General features: G+C 38.2%; 1 protein-coding gene across 1 annotated transcript in view; it reads right to left on the bottom strand.

The window, feature by feature from the left end:
- The window catches only part of LOC106087797 (dual specificity protein phosphatase Mpk3), an 82,822-nt gene that overhangs the window by 11,032 nt on the left and 52,349 nt on the right, over window positions 1-19,441 (bottom strand). The window contains exons 2-4 of the mRNA XM_013252968.2: window positions 6,218-6,332; window positions 5,973-6,156; window positions 68-203 (exon numbers count right to left, since the gene is read on the bottom strand). Of these exons, the coding sequence (XP_013108422.1) occupies window positions 68-203; window positions 5,973-6,156; window positions 6,218-6,332 (435 nt within the window). The remainder of the gene's footprint in view (window positions 1-67; window positions 204-5,972; window positions 6,157-6,217; window positions 6,333-19,441) is intronic.

Genomic DNA, 19,441 nt, shown 5'->3' with positions numbered 1-19,441 from the left:
CTGTGAAAAATAAAAAACAGAAAATGTTTAATTTTTGTTACTTATATATTGAATGAGTAATACAAACCTATGAATCGTATGGCAGAGGGAAAATGCATGGCCAAATCTTGGGAATAATGATCGGTAATGGGAATCTGCAGATATTCAATGCCACCAGAAGCTTCGAAGACATTTGGAAGATCTTTTGTAACGTTTAAGACATACTGCAATTGAAAAAGAAATATTAATAATTTTTTATTATACCCACCACCATTGGGTGGGGGGATGTACTAATCTAGTCATTCTTATTGCAACATCTCGAAATCAAGAAACACATACTATATGGGTTCACAGATCAACGACCAGCGTGGCATAGCTTTGGCAGAGCAGATAGATAGCTCCACGTTTTGCACGGTGAATGAGGATGCCCCCACTAGGATTACGAGGAGGTGCAGCAGCTCGCCAGACATCTCAATCGCATCCCCTGATCTCCTGAGTGACGTATCCTGGCAAGCCGTCATCTCTTTGGGGTCAGACCACCTCCCCATAATCCTCACCATCGACCGACCACCCGACTTCATAACCTCTGAGCGCCGAACGTTCATCAACTACAAGAAGGCCAATTGGACTGACTTCAGAGAGTATACCAATCGCCGCTTCAATGAACTGCCACCCCCCTCTGATGTGCTTGTGGCCGAGAGGAAATTCCGAGACATCATCAACGCAGCAGCCGCTCGCTTTATACCAGCCGGTCGAATACCGCAAGTGCGACCCAATTTCCCGGCGCAAGCAGTGGTACTCGCAGACGAGCGTGATGGGATTCGTGCTATGGACCCCGCTAACCCCAGAATCAGCGAGCTGAATCTGGAAATAAACAGGGTAGTCAACGAACATAAGCGGAATTTGTGGCTGGAACACTTGGAGCAATGTAACTTAGGCACCGGTGCAGGCAAATTGTGGGCCACTGTTAAGTCTCTCTCGAACCCCGGTAGACGGGACGACAGGACCTCAGTCACTTTTGGCGAGTTAACCGTGACTGATCCGAAGAGATGCGCCAGGTTGTTCAACCGTCAATTTATCGTGCATCCCGAGAGAGACAGGGCAAGGAGGAGAGCCATTCGCCGTATTCGTGGTCTCCGAGCCGATGAACAGCCATCACAATTTACCGTGGGCGAAGTTACGAATGTCATCCGTGGCGCCAAATCTTCCAAGGCGTTGGGCCCCGACGGAATCTCTACATTGATGCTGAAGAATCTGGATTTACCTGGAGTTGAGTACCTTACCACTGTCCTTAACCTGTCATTGAACACTCTAATAGTTCCCGATGTCTGGAAAATGGGCAGAGTGATCCCGCTACTGAAGCCTGGTAAAGACCCGAGTTTGGGGGAGTCGTACAGACCGATCTCCCTTCTCTCACCAGTGGCTAAGACGCTTGAGGCATTACTCCTCCCGAGCCTCGTAGGAGAATTTCCATTCGCCGAGCATCAACACGGATTTCGGAGACTGCACAGCACAACAACAGCTTTGCATGCCATCACCACACACATTTGCCGTGGCTTCAATCAACCCAGGCCATGTGATAGGACGGTCCTCGTGGCATTGGACCTATCGAAGGCATTCGACACGGTCAACCATGCCAAATTATTTGAGGACATCGCCAACACGTCCCTCCAGCCAGGCCTTAAACGTTGGGTCGCGAATTATCTGTGTGGCCGCCAGTCATTTGTGGAATTTAGGGATAAGAAGTCAAAACACCGTAGAGTGAAACAGGGAGTTCCCCAAGGTGGGGTGATATCTCCGGCTCTGTTTAACCTCTACCTATCCTCCATCCCACCTCCTCCAGACGGCATAGAGATCGTATCATATGCGGACGACTGTACGATCTTGGCATCAGGCCCCCCACCCATTGATGACATCTGCGATAGGTTGAACGTCTACCTCAACGAGCTTGCCTCATATTTCGCTGCAAGAAATCTGAAGATATCCGCCACCAAATCTTCAGCCACACTGTTCACTACAAATACGCGTGAGGTGAATTCTGAGCTGACTGTGATGGTCGATGGAGAATTGATTCCGACCATCAAGTGTCCCAAAATACTTGGCGTCACATTTGACAGCTCCTACACTTTCTCCCCACATGCCACAGCAATCTGCAATAAAGTCAAAAGTAGAAACAAGGTCCTCAAGTCACTCGCTGGCAGCACTTGGGGTGCAGACAAAGAAACCTTGTTGACCACGTACAAAGCAATTGGCCGGTCTGTGGTGAGTTATGCAGCGCCAGTGTGGTCACGTCAGCTTTGTGACACGCAGTGGAATAATATTCAGATCTGTCAGAATGCCGCCCTCCGAACTGCGACGGACTGCCTCCTTAGTTCTCATGTGGACCACCTCCACCAGGAGACAAAGATCCTACCAGTGCGAAGACATAACTACATGCTGTCTAAGCAATACCTTTTGGGCTGTTATCGCAGAAATCATCCAAATCATCATCTTGTGGATAGATACCCACCGCCCAGAAGCCTTAAGGTAGATCTACATGATCTAGAGCGTGAGGTCCAGCGCTACAAGAGAGAACCTCTAGATCAAGCGGCATATCAAGCGGGTCTGAACAACATTCATGCAGACACGGTAGCAGACGCGTTAACTGGCTACCGGGTGAATGTAGTCCTTGGAGAACGACCGCCACCCATTGCACCCGAAGAAATCGACCTCCCCCGGCAAACCAGAGTGATTCTGGCTCAATTACGTTCCGGCAGATGCAGCCGCCTCAATTCCCACAGAGCTAGGATTGATGCCGACGTGCAAGATGTATGTCCCGACTGTAACCAGGGACCGCATGATACACGTCACCTGTTTAACTGCCCGGCCAGACCCACTCGACTCAGACCCAGATCCCTGTGGACGCACCCCATCTTAGTCGCGGAGTTCCTGGGTCTTGACACTCAACAGAATCAAGCAGACGAAAGATAGTACACAATGAACTGCTACAACAACAACAACAACAGATCAACCCCATAAAGAATGTTTTTTCTTAATTGTCTTGACAATCTAAGCCAATTTAGCCATATTCGTCCTTGCGTCAGTGGAAATGGGGGTTACGAATAATGGTTAGGTTAGGTTGAAAAGAGGGTGCCGATATTAATCCGTCCCATACTACTATGGGCATTCACCTAAGCCAGTTATCGGCTTGTTGTGTGCTCTAAATACTAAAAAGTAATCTCGAAAAAAGAAAATTTAAGTCTGGAATTCCATGTCGCTTACAAAATTCCTAATTGTTTTTCATAGTACTATGTCTGGTATAATGTCCCCACCCCAATAATAAATAGACCCATTACCATTGAGCTTAAAACTTGAATCGGACTGCACTCATAGTAATAGCCTCGTTCTCTCACAATCCGGATCACCCCATAGGATTTTCGCCGTCCTACCGACCGTTTCGCTGTTCCACATGGTTACATGCGCCCACGCCCTTAATTCAGACTGCGTCGACCCGAAAGGCCTCGGGTTAACCAATTTTAATGACGGCAGTTCTCTGGCCTTCACTACCAAATCGTCTTATCTCTCATTTCCCCTTATCCAAACGATGCGGATCGTTCCATCTTCAGAGAAGGCGTAAACCTCCTTCTAACACTCCCAGTACTGTTCGTGACTTTACCGTTCTGGTTGTTATTGCCCTTATGACCAGTTTACTGCTCGTAAAGATGTTCACACTCGACGTCCTCGCGTTAGCCCCACACCACTTCACGTATTCCGTGATCGCCCGGATCTCCGCCTGCAGGACCGTGTTATGGTTCTCAATGTAGACCCCAAGGCCCACTCTGTTCTCTTGCTTTGATCCATCCGTGTAACATGATCTTCCAAATTTTGTAGAACAAAATATTGGTCTTTTTGGCAGATATAGTCAATTATAAACCGATCTGAACCATATTAAGGTCGGATATCGGGAGGCTCAGAAAAACTCACTGTTTCAAATTTTAGCAAAAAAATAAAGCTTTTATGGGCTTTAGTCACCTTATCGGCAGATCCATCTATATGGCAGCTATATCTAAACATAGTCCGATCAGAACCATATTTAGGTCGGATGTTGGGAGACCTTAACCTACTCACTGTTTCAAATTTCAGCGAAATCGGATAAAAAATAAAGCTTTTATGGCCTTCAGACCCTTTATCGGGAAATCGGTCTATATGGCAGCTATATCTAAATATAGTTCGATCTGAACCATATTTAGGTCAGATGTCGGGAGGCTTAAAATAACCTAAATAATAAAATAAAATAATCAGCGAAATCGGGTAATAAATAAAGCTTTTATGGGCTTCAGACCCTTTATCGGGAGATCGGTCTATATGGCGGCTGTATCTAAATATAGTTCGATCTGAACCATATTTAGGTCAGATGTCGGGAGGCTTAAAATATCCCACTGTTTTAAATTTCAGCGAAATCGGGCAATAAATAAAGCTTTTATGGTCTTCAGACCCTTTATCGGGAGATCGGACTATATGGCAGCTATATCTAAATATAGTCCAATCTGAACTATATTTGGGTCAGTTGTGGGGGAACCTTAAACTACTCACTGTTTCAAATTTCAGTGAAATCGGATAAAAAATCAAGCATTTTTGGGCATTAGACCCTTTATCGGCAGATCGGTCTATATAGCAGCTATATCCAAATATGGACCGATTTGGCCCATTCAAGAATTTAACCAGCATGCATCAAAAAGACGCATCTATGCCAATATCTCAATTTTTGAAGGCTCTTGAATGATTACAACAGACGTACGGACAGACACACGGACTTCGTTAAATCTCTTAGAATTTTACGACAATCCGAAATATATATACTTTATAGGGTCGGAAATTGATATTTCGATGTGTTGCAAACGGAATGACTAAATGAATATACCCCCTATCCTATGGTGGTGGGTATAAACAAAATGATTGGATCTATTGAACTTTTCAATGAAAATTTCCTAAATTTCGATAACAATCGTAAATAAAAAAGCCGGGTTCAATTAAAAAAATTATTAATTCAATTGATGTTTTAATGTTGATGTACACATCTGTGTACCAAATATAGAAATAAATTGGAATTTTCAAAAAATTTCTATTATGAAGTAATTACGAATTAATTAAGAATTAAAAAAAAATTGCAATAATTTTTTTAATTTGATCAATAAAAAAATGAATTGAAAATTTCAATCATTTTTTGAATTAAATATGGAATTTTTTTAACTGAAAATTTTTTCAATTAGTTTTTCAAAAACGGTGATAGATAAAGGGTGATTTTTTTGAGGTTAGGATTTTCATGCATTAGTATTTGACAGATCACGTGGGATTTCAGACATGGTGTCAAAGAGAAAGATGCTCAGTATGCTTTGACATTTCATCATGAATAGACTTACTAACGAGCAACGCTTGCAAATCATTGAATTTTATTACCAAAATCAGTGTTCGGTTCGAAATGTGTTCATTCACCGTAACGTTGCGTCCAACAGCATCTTTGAAAAAATACGGTCCAATGATTCCACCAGCGTACAAACCACACCAAACAGTGCATTTTTCGGGATGCATGGGCAGTTCTTGAACGGCTTCTGGTTGCTCTTCACTCCAAATGCGGCAATTTTGCTTATTTACGTAGCCATTCAACCAGAAATGAGCCTCATCGCTGAACAAAATTTGTCAAAATTTGAACACATTTCGAACCGAACACTGATTTTGGTAATAAAATTCAATGATTTGCAAGCGTTGCTCGTTAGTAAGTCTATTCATGATGAAATGTCAAAGCATACTGAGCATCTTTCTCTTTGACACCATGTCTGAAATCCCACTTGATCTGTCAAATACTAATGCATGAAAATCCTAACCTCAAAAAAATCACCCTTTATTATAATTTTCGTGATTGAAGCAGCTTCAATTAAAAAAGTTAATTGGATCAATTAATCTTGATTTAAACCGTTTTTTTTTTTTTTTGTGTAAGTTTGCTAGGACGTGCTTACCTTTATATTATATTTCTGTAGGGCCCTGGCATCACAACTATGCATGGCATTGCCGAGAAAGAGGCCCGGTATTATCTCTACCGGTGCCTCGTTAAAGTTATGATGCGACGTGCCTTCACAGTCACTAGATTCCGCTGAACTACTGCAGGCTGAATCGGAATGTGGGGTGGATATACGCAAGGACCTACAAAGTAAGAAAAGTTTACAAAGGTTTTCAAAAAAAGTCCTTGAAAAAGTCAAATTACCTTAAACCCATTAATTGATCTGCCTGGGTACTACGACTAGATTCCAGTTCTTTGCTTTGTAGACTATCATCTTCACACCATTCGGGAAATGTTTGGCGAAAACTACAGAAGCCATCTGCAATGAGATAAAAAATAACGTATGAATAGGAGAGGTAGTTAATAAAAAAATATAAATTATAATAAATTGCTTATGAGATGAGTGAATTATTTTTTCAATATTTATTATACTCCGCCCGATTTTGGCCAAATTCTCTAAAAGACTGCTTGTGAATATATCTAGCTGAACCCTATTCCCTATGTTTTATCGTTTTTACATGTAAACTTTTCCATTAACATTTCATCCGATACTTTGCATTTCATTTTCTATTTCAGAGGTGACAAAGTCCATCCATACAGCACCTCCAGAGCAATCATTCGTGTGGCTCTCTACGCTTCATTCATTCAGAATTTGTTGATTCAAAAGTTTCATATTTAGCGGATGTGAATGTTTTTGTTGTTGCTTTTTATAGTTTGCAGGATGCCTGCCCTTTTCTCTATTCAATTGTAAATAGTGACTTTGTTGCTGCTGCTGATGTTGCGGACATTATATCACAGCTTCATTCATTCTTTCAAAGAACAGACCCAAAATACAAAACAAGTAAGGATGGACTAAAGTCGGGCGTAGTGATACCGTAATGATACCGACCTAGTGATACCCTACACCATAATGGGGGTCGTCGAGACTAAAATTTGCTTAAACTTGATATGTAGAAATTAGGACATGTTGTGGGAGTCATGGAAAAAATCTTTGTGCAAAATTTTGAGAAGATCGGTTGATAAATGCGTAAGCAAAGGCCTTAAAAGTGAAAATCGGGAGATACACATAAAGGGTGATTTTTTAAAAGATATAGGAAGCAAACGAAAACATATAAAATTCTGAAAAATTTATTAAATCTTTTCCTTCTGTGTGTTACAGACAAATGCAATAGGTAATGATACCCTTCATCACAGTAGTGGTGTGGGCTATAATGAATTGCCATTGTAAAGTTTCAGTTGTAAACGAGCAGAGAGCTAAAGGCGAAAGACACATTGTACTAGAAAAAAGTGAATGAGCCATGTTTATATTAACGAAACAAAATTACAAACAGCTCTATATTGAAATATGTTGCTCAGTATGGGTTGTAGCAGCCCATAGAATAAAGCAACTAATCGACACCAAAGAGCATTGACTGGAATTGCAGAAATCACCTGAATATGGGACAGAACCATAAGTATTAGTTTTCAATAGAATGAAAAAATTGCCTAAAATCTCCACCTTAGATTCGATTTGAGGTTCAGCGAATTCGAATTACATTACATAATAATTGGCAACAGAATCATCGATATGTCAAACAGGCACCGGGGCTGCAATATGCAGCTGGAAAATCTAAAAATTGAGACTAAATTGAGAATATTTTAAGTACAAAGTTAAACAAAACTTTTACAGCGATGACAAGACTATAAATGTGGCACCGTCTGTTTACAAGAGTGTCTGTCCTTCGTCTGGCATTGAATTAATACCAAATGGTATTAAAAAATGTTTGCCAATAAATGAATAAAAAAAGGCAAAGTACTGTATTTTTCTATCAGTGTAGATAAGTCTGCATTATTATTCTACGTTACATTTAAGATAAGTTTTAGCCATATTTTTCCATTGATTTGTCGAAATTTTGAATTTGGGGTACTCAGTAGGTAGAAACTCTTCTTGCATATTGCTGGTATAGTATTATTAATTTTATTTTCGGCTCCGCCTGATTTATTGTGGAGTAGCGATATGAGTATTTTCTCCCGTCTGTCTGTCTGTCAGTCGAAAGCATGAAAACTTTCGAAGAAAAAAAGCTAGGTGTTTTTCACAAATACTTATTATTAGTATAGGTCGTTTTGGATTAGGCCAAATGCATTCATGTTTAGATGAAGCTCCCATATAAACCGATCTCCCGATTTGATTGCTTAAGCCTCTAGAGGACGCAATTATTAAGCGATTTGTCTAAAAACTTCCAACACGAGCCAAATCGGTCAATGTGTAGATATTAGGGTGATGACTTTTATACAACCTAATTTTCCTTTATCATATTTTGATTAAAAAAAAAACCCCACGCACAAAATGATTCAAGTGAGTGTTTTGAATTTAATTTCATAACTTTCAAAATCCAGTATTGCCCCGTATATGTATACCAACATTTTAATCTTGGACATAATTTTCGTTTGAGCTTATTTTGTCTCGTTGGGTGTACATGTCCATTTGGTGCATAATTTTGGGATGGGTCGACCCGCCTGTAAATAGAACCCAAACTTTTATATAAGTTTCGTATTCTACTTTCAAGTACCTTTCTTTTGAATCCCATATTGTCCTGCTACATGTCCGTTTGGGGGTGATTTATTGGGTTGGGCGATCCTCCTGGAACTTGACCTCAAATTTTTATATAAGTTTTCTATTCGACTTCCGATTCCTTTTCATTTGATATCCATATGGGATATGGTATTTAGGGTAGGGCGTCCGCTTCTAAAGTTTTATGAAAATTTTTGTGCTTTTGGGTTACCATAAGGTGACATACAAAATTTCACTTCACAATAGATGCACCAATCTCATAGATCTGACGTTTTCGAAAATTTTGGTAAGGGGGAGAGTTCGCTCCCTTGTGGATATCACAATATGAAGTGCCCTATTTGCCCTATTTTCACAGGGGGCTAAACTCTTGCATCTCTGAAAATTTCACGAAATTCAGTTCAGCCGTTCTATTCGAATCAAACAAACAAACCAAGCGCAACACTTTAATTTTTATATAAAAGATTACATAGGATCATCCAATATACAAGGATGTTAAATATTCGCGTTGTCATTGGAGAGGATAAATCTCAGTGGGAGTTTGTTCTTCTTGCGGGAGGAGTTGCATAAGTCTTGCATTACATTAATCGCACGCTCAGAGCACTGGTTGCTTCAGGCAATGTTGATTGGGTCTTCAAGCATTTGATACGTTTTGGGAAGTTATAAGAGCTACATATAGTTCTTCGAAATCTACAGCGAGGATCAATTGACTATAGAAATAATGATCAGCCGCCTGTTCCGGCTGTTTCGTTAGTTTTGCACAAATGATTTGATGATATATATGAGGGAAGTTGCTTGTTTTTCCCCAAAGGGCTTTAAGGTCTATAGCAATTAGACCGGTTCTCTCTTTGTCCTTTGGCTATAAAGCTGATTCAGCACGTGTGCCGCGTAAATTTTTTAAATCTTTTAAACTAATGACCGCTCATAAAAGTGGTTTCTGTAAAAAAAAATCATTCCTGACTAACGTTTTTCCCAAAGACATACATTCGATTCAAAATGAGATACCTTCATTAAATTGTAAATAAAAACTCAATATGTGCATCAATTTTTATGATCAATGTCTCGTTTTGATCATAGGTTATGTGGATATTAGTGAAGGTTATTACGCTTGACACTTTTTCCGTTTTGGATTTTTATGAAAAAGAAAATTTAAAATTTTTTTACAAATATATCATATGAAAGTGGTTTTTGCCTGACCTTTTATACCCACCACCGAAAGATCTACCCATGTCCTGTCTGTTGAAATCACGCTACAGTCTTTAAAAATAGAGATATTGAGCTGAAACTTTACACAGATTCTTTTTTTGTCCATAAGCAGGTTAAGTTCGGGCTACATCCGACTTTATCTTGATATAGCCCCCATATAGACCGATCCGCCGATTTAGGGTCTTGGACCCATAAAAGTCCCATTTATTATCCGATTTTACTGAAATTTGGGACAGTGTTAGGCCAGTCGACATCCTTCTTCAATTTGGCTCAGTTCGGTCCAGATTTGGATATAGCTGCCAACATGACCGATATCTCGGTTTAAGGTCTTGGGCTCATAAAATGCGCATCTATAGTCCGATTTTGCCAAAATTTGGGACAGTGAGTTGCGTTGGCCACTTCGACATTCCTCTTCAATTTGGCCCAGATCGGTTTAGATTTGGATATAGCTGCCTTTAGACCGATCTCTCAATTTAAAGTCGTGGCTCATAAAAGACACACGATTTCGCGGAAATTTGACACAGTGACTTATGTTAGGCTTTTCGACATCCGTGTCGTATATGGTTCAGATCGGTCTATATTTGGATATGGCTACCAAAAAGACCAATATTTTGTTCTTCAAAATTGAATAATGATTTGTACTTATTAGATCACTCAATATCCGTGTCGAATTTGGTCCAAATCGGACCATATTTCAATATAGCTGCTATGGGGGCTGCTAATCGGATTATGGAGGCTGCTATTCGGATTATGACGAAAGGGGGTTTACATTTATACCCGAGGTGGTAGGTTTCCAAAGTTCGGCCCGGCATTCGTGTAGCAGTAAATAATTTTTGAGAAAAAAAATAAAAAGTCATTGCTCCCATATAAACCCATCTCCCTATTTGAATTCTTGAGCCTCCAGATGCGCAATTATTACCTACAATTACAATTTTTACGTACAACATGCCGATTACTGGCATAGGTGTATGTCCATAGTGGCATGGGCGGATCAATATCCGCACCCCCAGAGAGTGCAATCATTACCCGATTTGACAGAAATTGGCTCATACTGTTTTGCTACAATTTCACATTTAAAGTATGATCCAAATCGGCCCATAACCTGATTTATTCTACAAAGACTGACTATTTCTACAAAGTTCGTAATTATTACCCGATTTTATTAAAATTTTGCGCGTGGTATTTTGCTATAACTTCTTACAGTCATGACAAGTATGGTCAATAACTTGATAATAGACTCCTATATAAACCAATCAACTTGTTTGAAAAAATCTTATTTAAAGAACTTGGTGCAGGGCCCTGCCGAACATAACACATTTTTTTTTTAATTTTGAACATTAGGCCAACTAAGTTGTTTATGCCTTTTTTGTAAACCAAAATTAAAACTTCAAACATTTTTATAACCCACAATCCATCTTCTAAACCCAAAAGACCATTATTTTAAAATTTACTTTTTTCTATGAATGTGTTTTCCAACACACTGGCAAAGATTTAGAACAACTCAAGCATAAACCATTTCTCTGTAAACTAAAGTTAATCCACACAACGTTTTTGTTTTTAATTTTTGTATGTGAATTAAACATTTATTTTATTTATTCAAATGTGTGACATAAATTGGTTTCCCATTCACCCAATCAATACCAAACACACATACATACAAATCTACATCTTTTGGGGGATATACCTCCAGTATGGGTGTGTGTACATATGTGTGTTTTTGTATACGATTATATTCCAAATTCAAATTTGAATATCAAATAAAAATGCATCGTAAATTTTTCTTAATATTTAAATACGTTTAAATTAAAATCATTCATGTAAAGCTTATGAATGAACACAGTCTCCCATTGTGGTATTTGTATTTAGTGTCATTCGTATATGTTTGTTTTTTTTTTTTTTTTTTTTTTTTTGTTAGAGGTATCCAATTTGGAGTGCTGCCACCAGATTTAGAGATTTGAAAAATCAATATCAATGAAATTTTTGTATTCGTTGTTTTTTACTCATACTAATTTATACTACGAAGGTCGTAATAATGTCTGCATTTAAATAAATTCACCACAAACTTGGTGAATTTTAGAGAGTTTTTAGGTGACGAAACATTGATCTAGGACCCATAAAGTATATATTAGTATATTTTTGATCGTCTCGACATTCTGAGTCGATCTAGCCATGTCCGTCTGTCTGTCGAAATCACGATAGCGGTCGAACGTGGATCTAATGGTCCCAATACCCCATCGTCCTGAAATTGTTAGTCGATTTATCCATGTCCGTCCGCCTTTCGAAAGTATTTTAACTTTCGAATGAGTAAAGCTAGCCACATGAAATTATGCACAAATTCTACTTTTTGGTGCAGGCAGGTTTGGATTACAAACGGGCCAAATGGGTGTATGTTTAGATATGGAAAAGTTAGATTAGAGTGACAGTCTATTTTCTAAACAAACTCACTGGACTATTTTAGCCCATTGTAAAACCATAGTAGCAACAGACCACGACTCGAGTGGGAATCGAACCTGCGATCTGGTAATCCGAGCACGCTATGAAATCGGCTACCGGGGTGTGACCCATGATTACACATAGCTCCCAAACAATCCGATTTCCCGACTTTACTCTTTGAGCATATAGTGGGCGCAAATTGTGTTGCAAATTTTATTAAAGACACGAATTTTTCAAATTCATGATAATTTCCCATAGAACTTGCTTGTTTACTTATGCGATGTAGTATCATATGAAAACGAAGTTTTGGATTTGAACTTTTTTTCAGTTATGTTTAGTTTTCACAGTGAAACTTTATCGAAAAATGTTCATTTGTGGTACTAAGTTTTTCACTGAGTGAAAATTTGAAAATTTTGAAAATTTATGGTTATTATTAAATAAAATGGTCATTTGTTTACCGATTCTCTTCAAATTTGGCAGAAAGGATTGTCTTATGACTCGCGACATTACAAATGAATTTCACTGAAATCGGGTCAGATTTAGATATAGCTCTCATATATATATATATATCGCCCGATTTTCACTCCTAGAGCCACTGCAAGCACATTTATTGACCAATCTTCCCAAAACTTCGTACAACGATTTCTTCGACGACTTCCACAGCGTCTATAAAGCTTGCTCGAAATCGGTTCAGATTTAGATATAACTCTCATATATATGTTCGTCCGGTTTGCAGTAATATTGCAATAAAATGGTCTTTTGTTAACCGATTTTCTAATGACGGCCCAGATTGAAATATAGCTGTCATATATGTATATCACCAGATGTTCACACCAAGAGCTACTGCATGCACATTGTTTGATCAATCTTGCCAAAATTTTACACAACGCTTTTCTCGGCAACTACCACACTATCTGAGAAGTTTGCTCGAAATCGGTTCAAAATTAGGTATAGCTCCCATATATATGTTCGTCAGATTTTGGGTAATTTGCAATAATGTTGTCATTTGTCAACCGTAGTTATTTTGTTTGAACATATTTGCTCGCTAAGGTTCATCAAAGTTGGTTCAGAATTGAATAAAGCTCCCATATTGTACTTATAGGGTAGGTGTAGGGTATTATATAGTCGCCTCCGCCCGACTTTTGTCCTTCCTTACTGGCTTTTTTATTCTAACACTACGCTAAAAACAGAATTTACCAAACTAAATGCTGGTGGTGAAACCTATGATAGAAGGATTGCCTATATGATATTTAATTGCCAAAAAAAATGTTTTTTGAGGATTTCTACAATAAGTGAAACAATATTATGTGGAAGCTTTTCACCGTCAACAAACTTACTACCTTGGGCGGACGTGGTCTGGCCAGACCACGAGTTTAAAAGAGCTATAAAATGTCAAAGGATTTTTTGAAATTTTATTTTTGGTTCAAAAAAAGTTTAATATTAACTCATTTTTGGAAAATACTTATCATGGAAGTTGGAAGTCATAACAATACACTCCGTGCAAAATTTCACCCAAATAGGGTTTCAGGGTCTTAAGGCACCAAATCGGAAGATCAGTTTATATGGGATCTATATCAGTATAATGACCGATTTGGAACGCACTTGGCACGGTTACTAGAAGTCTGAACCGATATGGCAATCTCAAACGACCTTCACCAACCAGAAGCCCGTGTGCAAAATTTCAAGTGGATATCTTTATTCGTTTGACGGCTATCGTGATGGTCGATATGGTCCGGTTTGGACTACAATTAAATTATATGTTGGAGACCTGTGTAAAATGCCAGCAAATTCGAATAAGAATTGCACCCTTTGGGGGCTCAAGAAGTAAAATAGAGAGATCGATTTATATGGGAGCTGTATCGGGCTATAGACCGATTCAGACCATAATAAGCACGTATGTTGATGGTCAAGAGAGGATCCGTCGTACAAAATTTCAGGCAAATCGGATAATAATTGCGACCTCTACAGGCTCAAGAAGTCAAGATTCCAGATCGGTTTATATGACAGCTATATTAGGTAATGAACCGATTTGAACCTTATTTCACACAGTAGTTGAAAGTAAGAATAAAATATGTCATGCAAAATTTCAGCCAAATCGGATAATAAGAAGAAGTCAAGATCCCAGATCGGTTTATATGACAGCTATATTAGGTAATGAACCGATTTGAACCTTATTTCACACAGTAGTTGAAAGTAAGAATAAAATATGTCATGCAAAATTTCAGCCAAATCGGATAGGAATTGCGCCCTCTAGAAGCTCAAGAAGTCAAATCCCCATATCTGTTTATATGACAGCTATATCAGGTTATGAATCGATTTGAACCATACTTGGCACAGTTGTTGGATATCATAACAAAGTACTACGTGCCAAAATTCATTTAAATCGGATAAGAATTGCGCCCTGTAGAGGCTCAAGATGTCAAGACCCAAGATCGGTTTATATGGCAGCTATATCAGGTTATGGACCGATTTGAACTATACTTGGCACATTTGTTGGATATCATAACAAAACGTGTCGTGCAAAATTTCATTCCAATCGGATAAGAATTGCGCACACTAGAGGCTCAAGAAGTCAGAAGGCAGCTATATCAAAACATGGACCGATATGGCCCATTTACAATACCAACCGACCTACACTAATAAGAAGTATTTGTGCAAAATTTCAAGCGGCTAGCTTTTCTCCTTCGGAAGTTAGCGTGCTTTCGACAGACAGACGGACGGACATGGCTAGATCGACATAAAATGTCACGACGATCAATATTTCGAGTAGTTATAAACAGAATGTCGAAATTAGTATACCCCCATCCTATGGTGGGGGGTATAAAAAAATATTTACTTCAACGAATAAATTTTATATTTTCAAATTAAGTCAACTTTGGTTTTAGCTAAAAAAAAATGCAAATAAATGTTTTAAATCTGTTGACAGTACCAGAATTTAAATTGTACTTCTTGAATCTCTAGAAGCTCAATTTTAATCCGATTCGGCTGAAACTTTGCACGATGACTTCTGTTATGACCTTCATCATCCACATGGTCCAAATCGATCTATTACCTGATGTAGCTTCCACAAAAACATATTTCGTGATTTCACTTCTTGAGCCTTAAGTGGCCACACTTCTTTCGATTGGCTGAAATTTCACACGGGAATTTCTGCTAAGGTTTCTACCATCCATAATCTGATATAGCTCCCATATTAACCTATCTCTCGATTTAACTTCTTGAACACCTACATTCCAAATTTATAAAAATCCATGAGATGTTTTGGTTGGGTATTTAGGTAAGGTTATAGTGTCAAAAACAAAAGGAAATAGGTTTCTTTAGATTAATTTGCCTATTTTACTGTGCTACTGCCATCGGTTAACCATTCCAAATTAGGTTGAAGTGAAATTTCTCAAAATGCCTTTCAGCACAGCTCCACCTCTCCCTAAGTTGTTAGCCATTAAAATAGGCCTTCATGATTACAACTTTATTTTTATTTCTATTAAGATTAGGATATGAATGTTTAAATAATTTTCCCCATTTTAAAAAATATTTTTATTTTCATACATTTACATACAGAGGAGTAGAAGGGGGATTAACAAATTTACATTTTGATTAATGATGCCTTGATTGACACATACACGCATACAATTTCGAATGTTTGACCTAAAATAAAACGTTACTATTTTCAATTCAAGGTACAAAAAGTAGCTCTGCATCAGAAATCATACGAAATTTTCAAGACTGATTAGGAGTACATTGCAGCGAGCAGTCTGAATAATTAATAACTCAAAAAATTCCCCATACCCACAGATGGGCAGATGGTCGGACAGAAGAAGGGCGAAGAGAACGTTGGTTGGTAGGAATGGCTAGGAATGTGGTATGGGATGCAGACATATAAAAAATGTAGTCGGGACTTGGTATTTTTGTCTTGGTCGTTTTTTTGTTTTTGGTATGAATGCAAAATGCTACACATTTTAATGAAATTAAAATATTTTCATAATGACGAAGCAAAACCAAGACCACGAGTGGAAACATGAATGTTTCTCTCCTTAAGGTAAACATAATACAGTAGCGTCATGTCTATTGGTTTAATGATGATGATGTAGGTCGATGTTGTTTTTGCCATAGAGTAGTCTCTATGAGAACACATTCTACACAATTAGCTCATGAAACCATGTAGAACAACATGTCGTGGAAGTAATAGATGATTATGATAGTGATAGAATATTGGGGGGGTAGTAATATTTTATAATGTTGCAAAACCCACAAAGAGTGTCCAAACAAGTTGGCTGATTAAAGTATGTGAACGTTTTTTTGAAGTTTATAGAAATTAATGCTAAAGGTCTGTAAATATCTCTTTTACAATTCATTCAAATCATCTGGCAGGCAACAAAACATACCATGTCATGCCGTAAAGTATTAAACTCATATTATGTCATTCGCGACCACCACTTCATGTCTTGCAATTACATTCTTATTAAATGGTCAAATTAGTGTGTGATAAAGGTTTTGGCGAAAAATAAAGAACAAGTTGATACAACATGTCCTTTGTAGCAAATACAATATTACCTAAATGATTAAAAGAGGTCAAAAGGCTAATTCAATATGATAATTATAGCGACAAATCCGCAAGCGGCTTTTAATTCATGTTGTCTAAGATGCTTTTTATACCCTCCACCGTAGGATGGGGGTATGCTAATTTCGTCATTCTGGGTGTTACTCCTCGAAATATTCGTCTAAGACCCCATAAAGTATATATATATTCTTGATCGTCATGACATTTTAAGTCGATCTAGCCATGTCCCTCCGTCTGTTCGTCCGTCCGTCTGTCTGGCTGTCGAAAGCACGCTTACTTTCGAAGTAGTAAAGCTAGCCGCTTGAAATTTTGCACAAGTACTTCTTATTACTGCAGGTCGGTTGGGATTGTAAATGGGCTATATCGGTCCACGTTTTGATATAGCTGCCATATAAACCGATCTGGGATCTTGACTTCTTGAGCCGCTAGAGGGCACAATTCTTATCCAATTCGGCTGAAATTTTGCATGAGGTGTTTTATTATGACTTCCAACAACCGTGCTGATTATGGTTTAAATCGGTCCATAACCCGATATAGCTGTCATATAAACCTATCTGGGGTCTTGACTTCTTCAGCGTCTGGAGTGCGCAATTCATATCCGATTTGACTGAAATTTTTCATGAGGTGTTTTGCTATGACTTTTAACCACTGTTATATGGCAGCTTATATAGCTGCCATATAACCTCTGCCTTTGTTTGCCTAAAAAGAGATACCGTGGAAAGAGCTCTACAAATGCGATCCATGGTGATGGGTTCAATACCAAAAGTGAATTGATTAAATTCGAATGACAGATTTTTTTTTTATTAAAGATCATCATTAGGTCTACGGATGTTCTTCACTGAGCTGCTTAGGTAAATTTGCACGTCATCAACATACATGTATATCCGACTATGGACCAATTGGTGAGGAAGATCATTCGCATTCATGGTGAAAAGTAGTGGACCTATGATAGATCCCTGTTGGTACTCTCTTAGCTATTGCCAATGGTTCAGATCACACGTCTCCAGAATAAATCGATTGGAAACGGTTAGACAAATAAGACTCTATACGCCTGGTCGATGTGTCAGCAAAAATGAAAAGGCGAAGTTTCAAACACAAATTTCGGTGATCTACGGTGTCGAAAGCTTTGGAATGGTTGAGTAGGATAAGAAAACAAAACTTGTTGTCATCGATTTCACTTCGAATTGACTCGGATACTTCTATTAGGGTGCTGGAACAACTAGCCGTTAATAATGATGCACGATAGAGATATTCGAAAATCTGTTTGTGTATTATCTTTTCGAAAACCTAAAAAATGTATGGTAATATCGCTATCGGTCGAAATTCCATATTAGATTTAGAAACGGGAATAATTCTAGCATGTTTTCAACAAGTGGAACATGTACAAGAAGTCAAGATTGTGTTGCCATTTGATATGATTCCATGTCGCACATGTAAACAATAAGCCAAAGTCAATTGTGTACAGAACAATCCACCATCATCCAATGAATATCTTGGATCATCTATGTGTATGGATGTAAGTAGCACTAGTCGACTAAGTCTAATAATTACTTACAACATGGATGGCATGGCAATAATCATGAATAGCACGGTAGTGCCGTATACAAATCACAAAATCACGCAATTCCTTTCAAGATCTTACAAAGCATTTAAAAAACAATAAGAGAGAAAACTTAAGAGCCAAACTAGATTTCAGGTTCCCTGCTTGAAACTGGATTAAATGAATTATGCAGGCCATATTTAGGTATATACAGCTGAGTTCAAAATAAAAGGAGTACTACTATCAATAAGAAATAAAATAGCATATATTTTATTTTTTATGTCATTCGACTTGTTCAAAAAATAGGAGTATGAATGATTCGTATTAAAAAAAAAATTAAAAACTATTACATTTTCAATAAAAAAAGTTTAAACTATGTATAACAAATTCCCATCAAAGCTGTTTTAATTGTAATTGATGTATTATTTACTATAATGGTTGTAAGGGGTGATTTCTTAGCTATTATCTTTTTGGCAACAATGGTTTAAACAGCTGATGCACGTTACGAGTATTGTTTCACTGTCAAATATCTTCAGTTTGGTCTATAATTTAACCATGAATCGTCTTACAAACGAACAACCATTGCAAATTACTGAATTTTATTATTAAAATGCGTGCTCTGCTAAGAAAGTTCATCGCGCGCTTCTTCCATTTTACGATGAAGCCCATTTTTACTCAATGGGTACGTAATAAGCAGAATTGACGATTTTGAAATGAAGATCAGCCAGAAGCATTGCAAGAGCTACCAATGCATCCAGAAAAAATCACAGTTTTGTGCGGTTTATGGGCTGGTGGCATCATTGAACCGTACTTCTTCAAAGATGATGTGAATCGCAACGTAACTATGAATAATCTGGGCTGCCGCGAGATCATATCCAGCATTTTTTTGCCCAAAATGCAAATGCAATGACTTGCATGACATGTAATTTCAACATGCCATTGCCACATGCTACACAGAACGCGTAAAAGTGGACCTACTGACAGAGAACATTTTATATAATGTACGGGACCGGTCAATTGGCCGTCTAGATCGTGCGATTTAACGCTTTTAGACCATTTTTTGCGTCGGTATGTTAAAGCTCATGTCTTTTCAGACAAGCCCGCGAGATTCGTGAGATACCGGCCGAAATGTTAGAAAGAATA

This window comes from Stomoxys calcitrans, chromosome 1 (assembly GCF_963082655.1).
Source record: "Stomoxys calcitrans chromosome 1, idStoCalc2.1, whole genome shotgun sequence".
Classification (NCBI taxonomy): Eukaryota; Metazoa; Arthropoda; class Insecta; order Diptera; family Muscidae; genus Stomoxys; species Stomoxys calcitrans.
The sequence above is the reverse complement of the archived record's forward strand: the minus strand, read 5'-3'. Positions and strand labels throughout refer to the sequence as shown.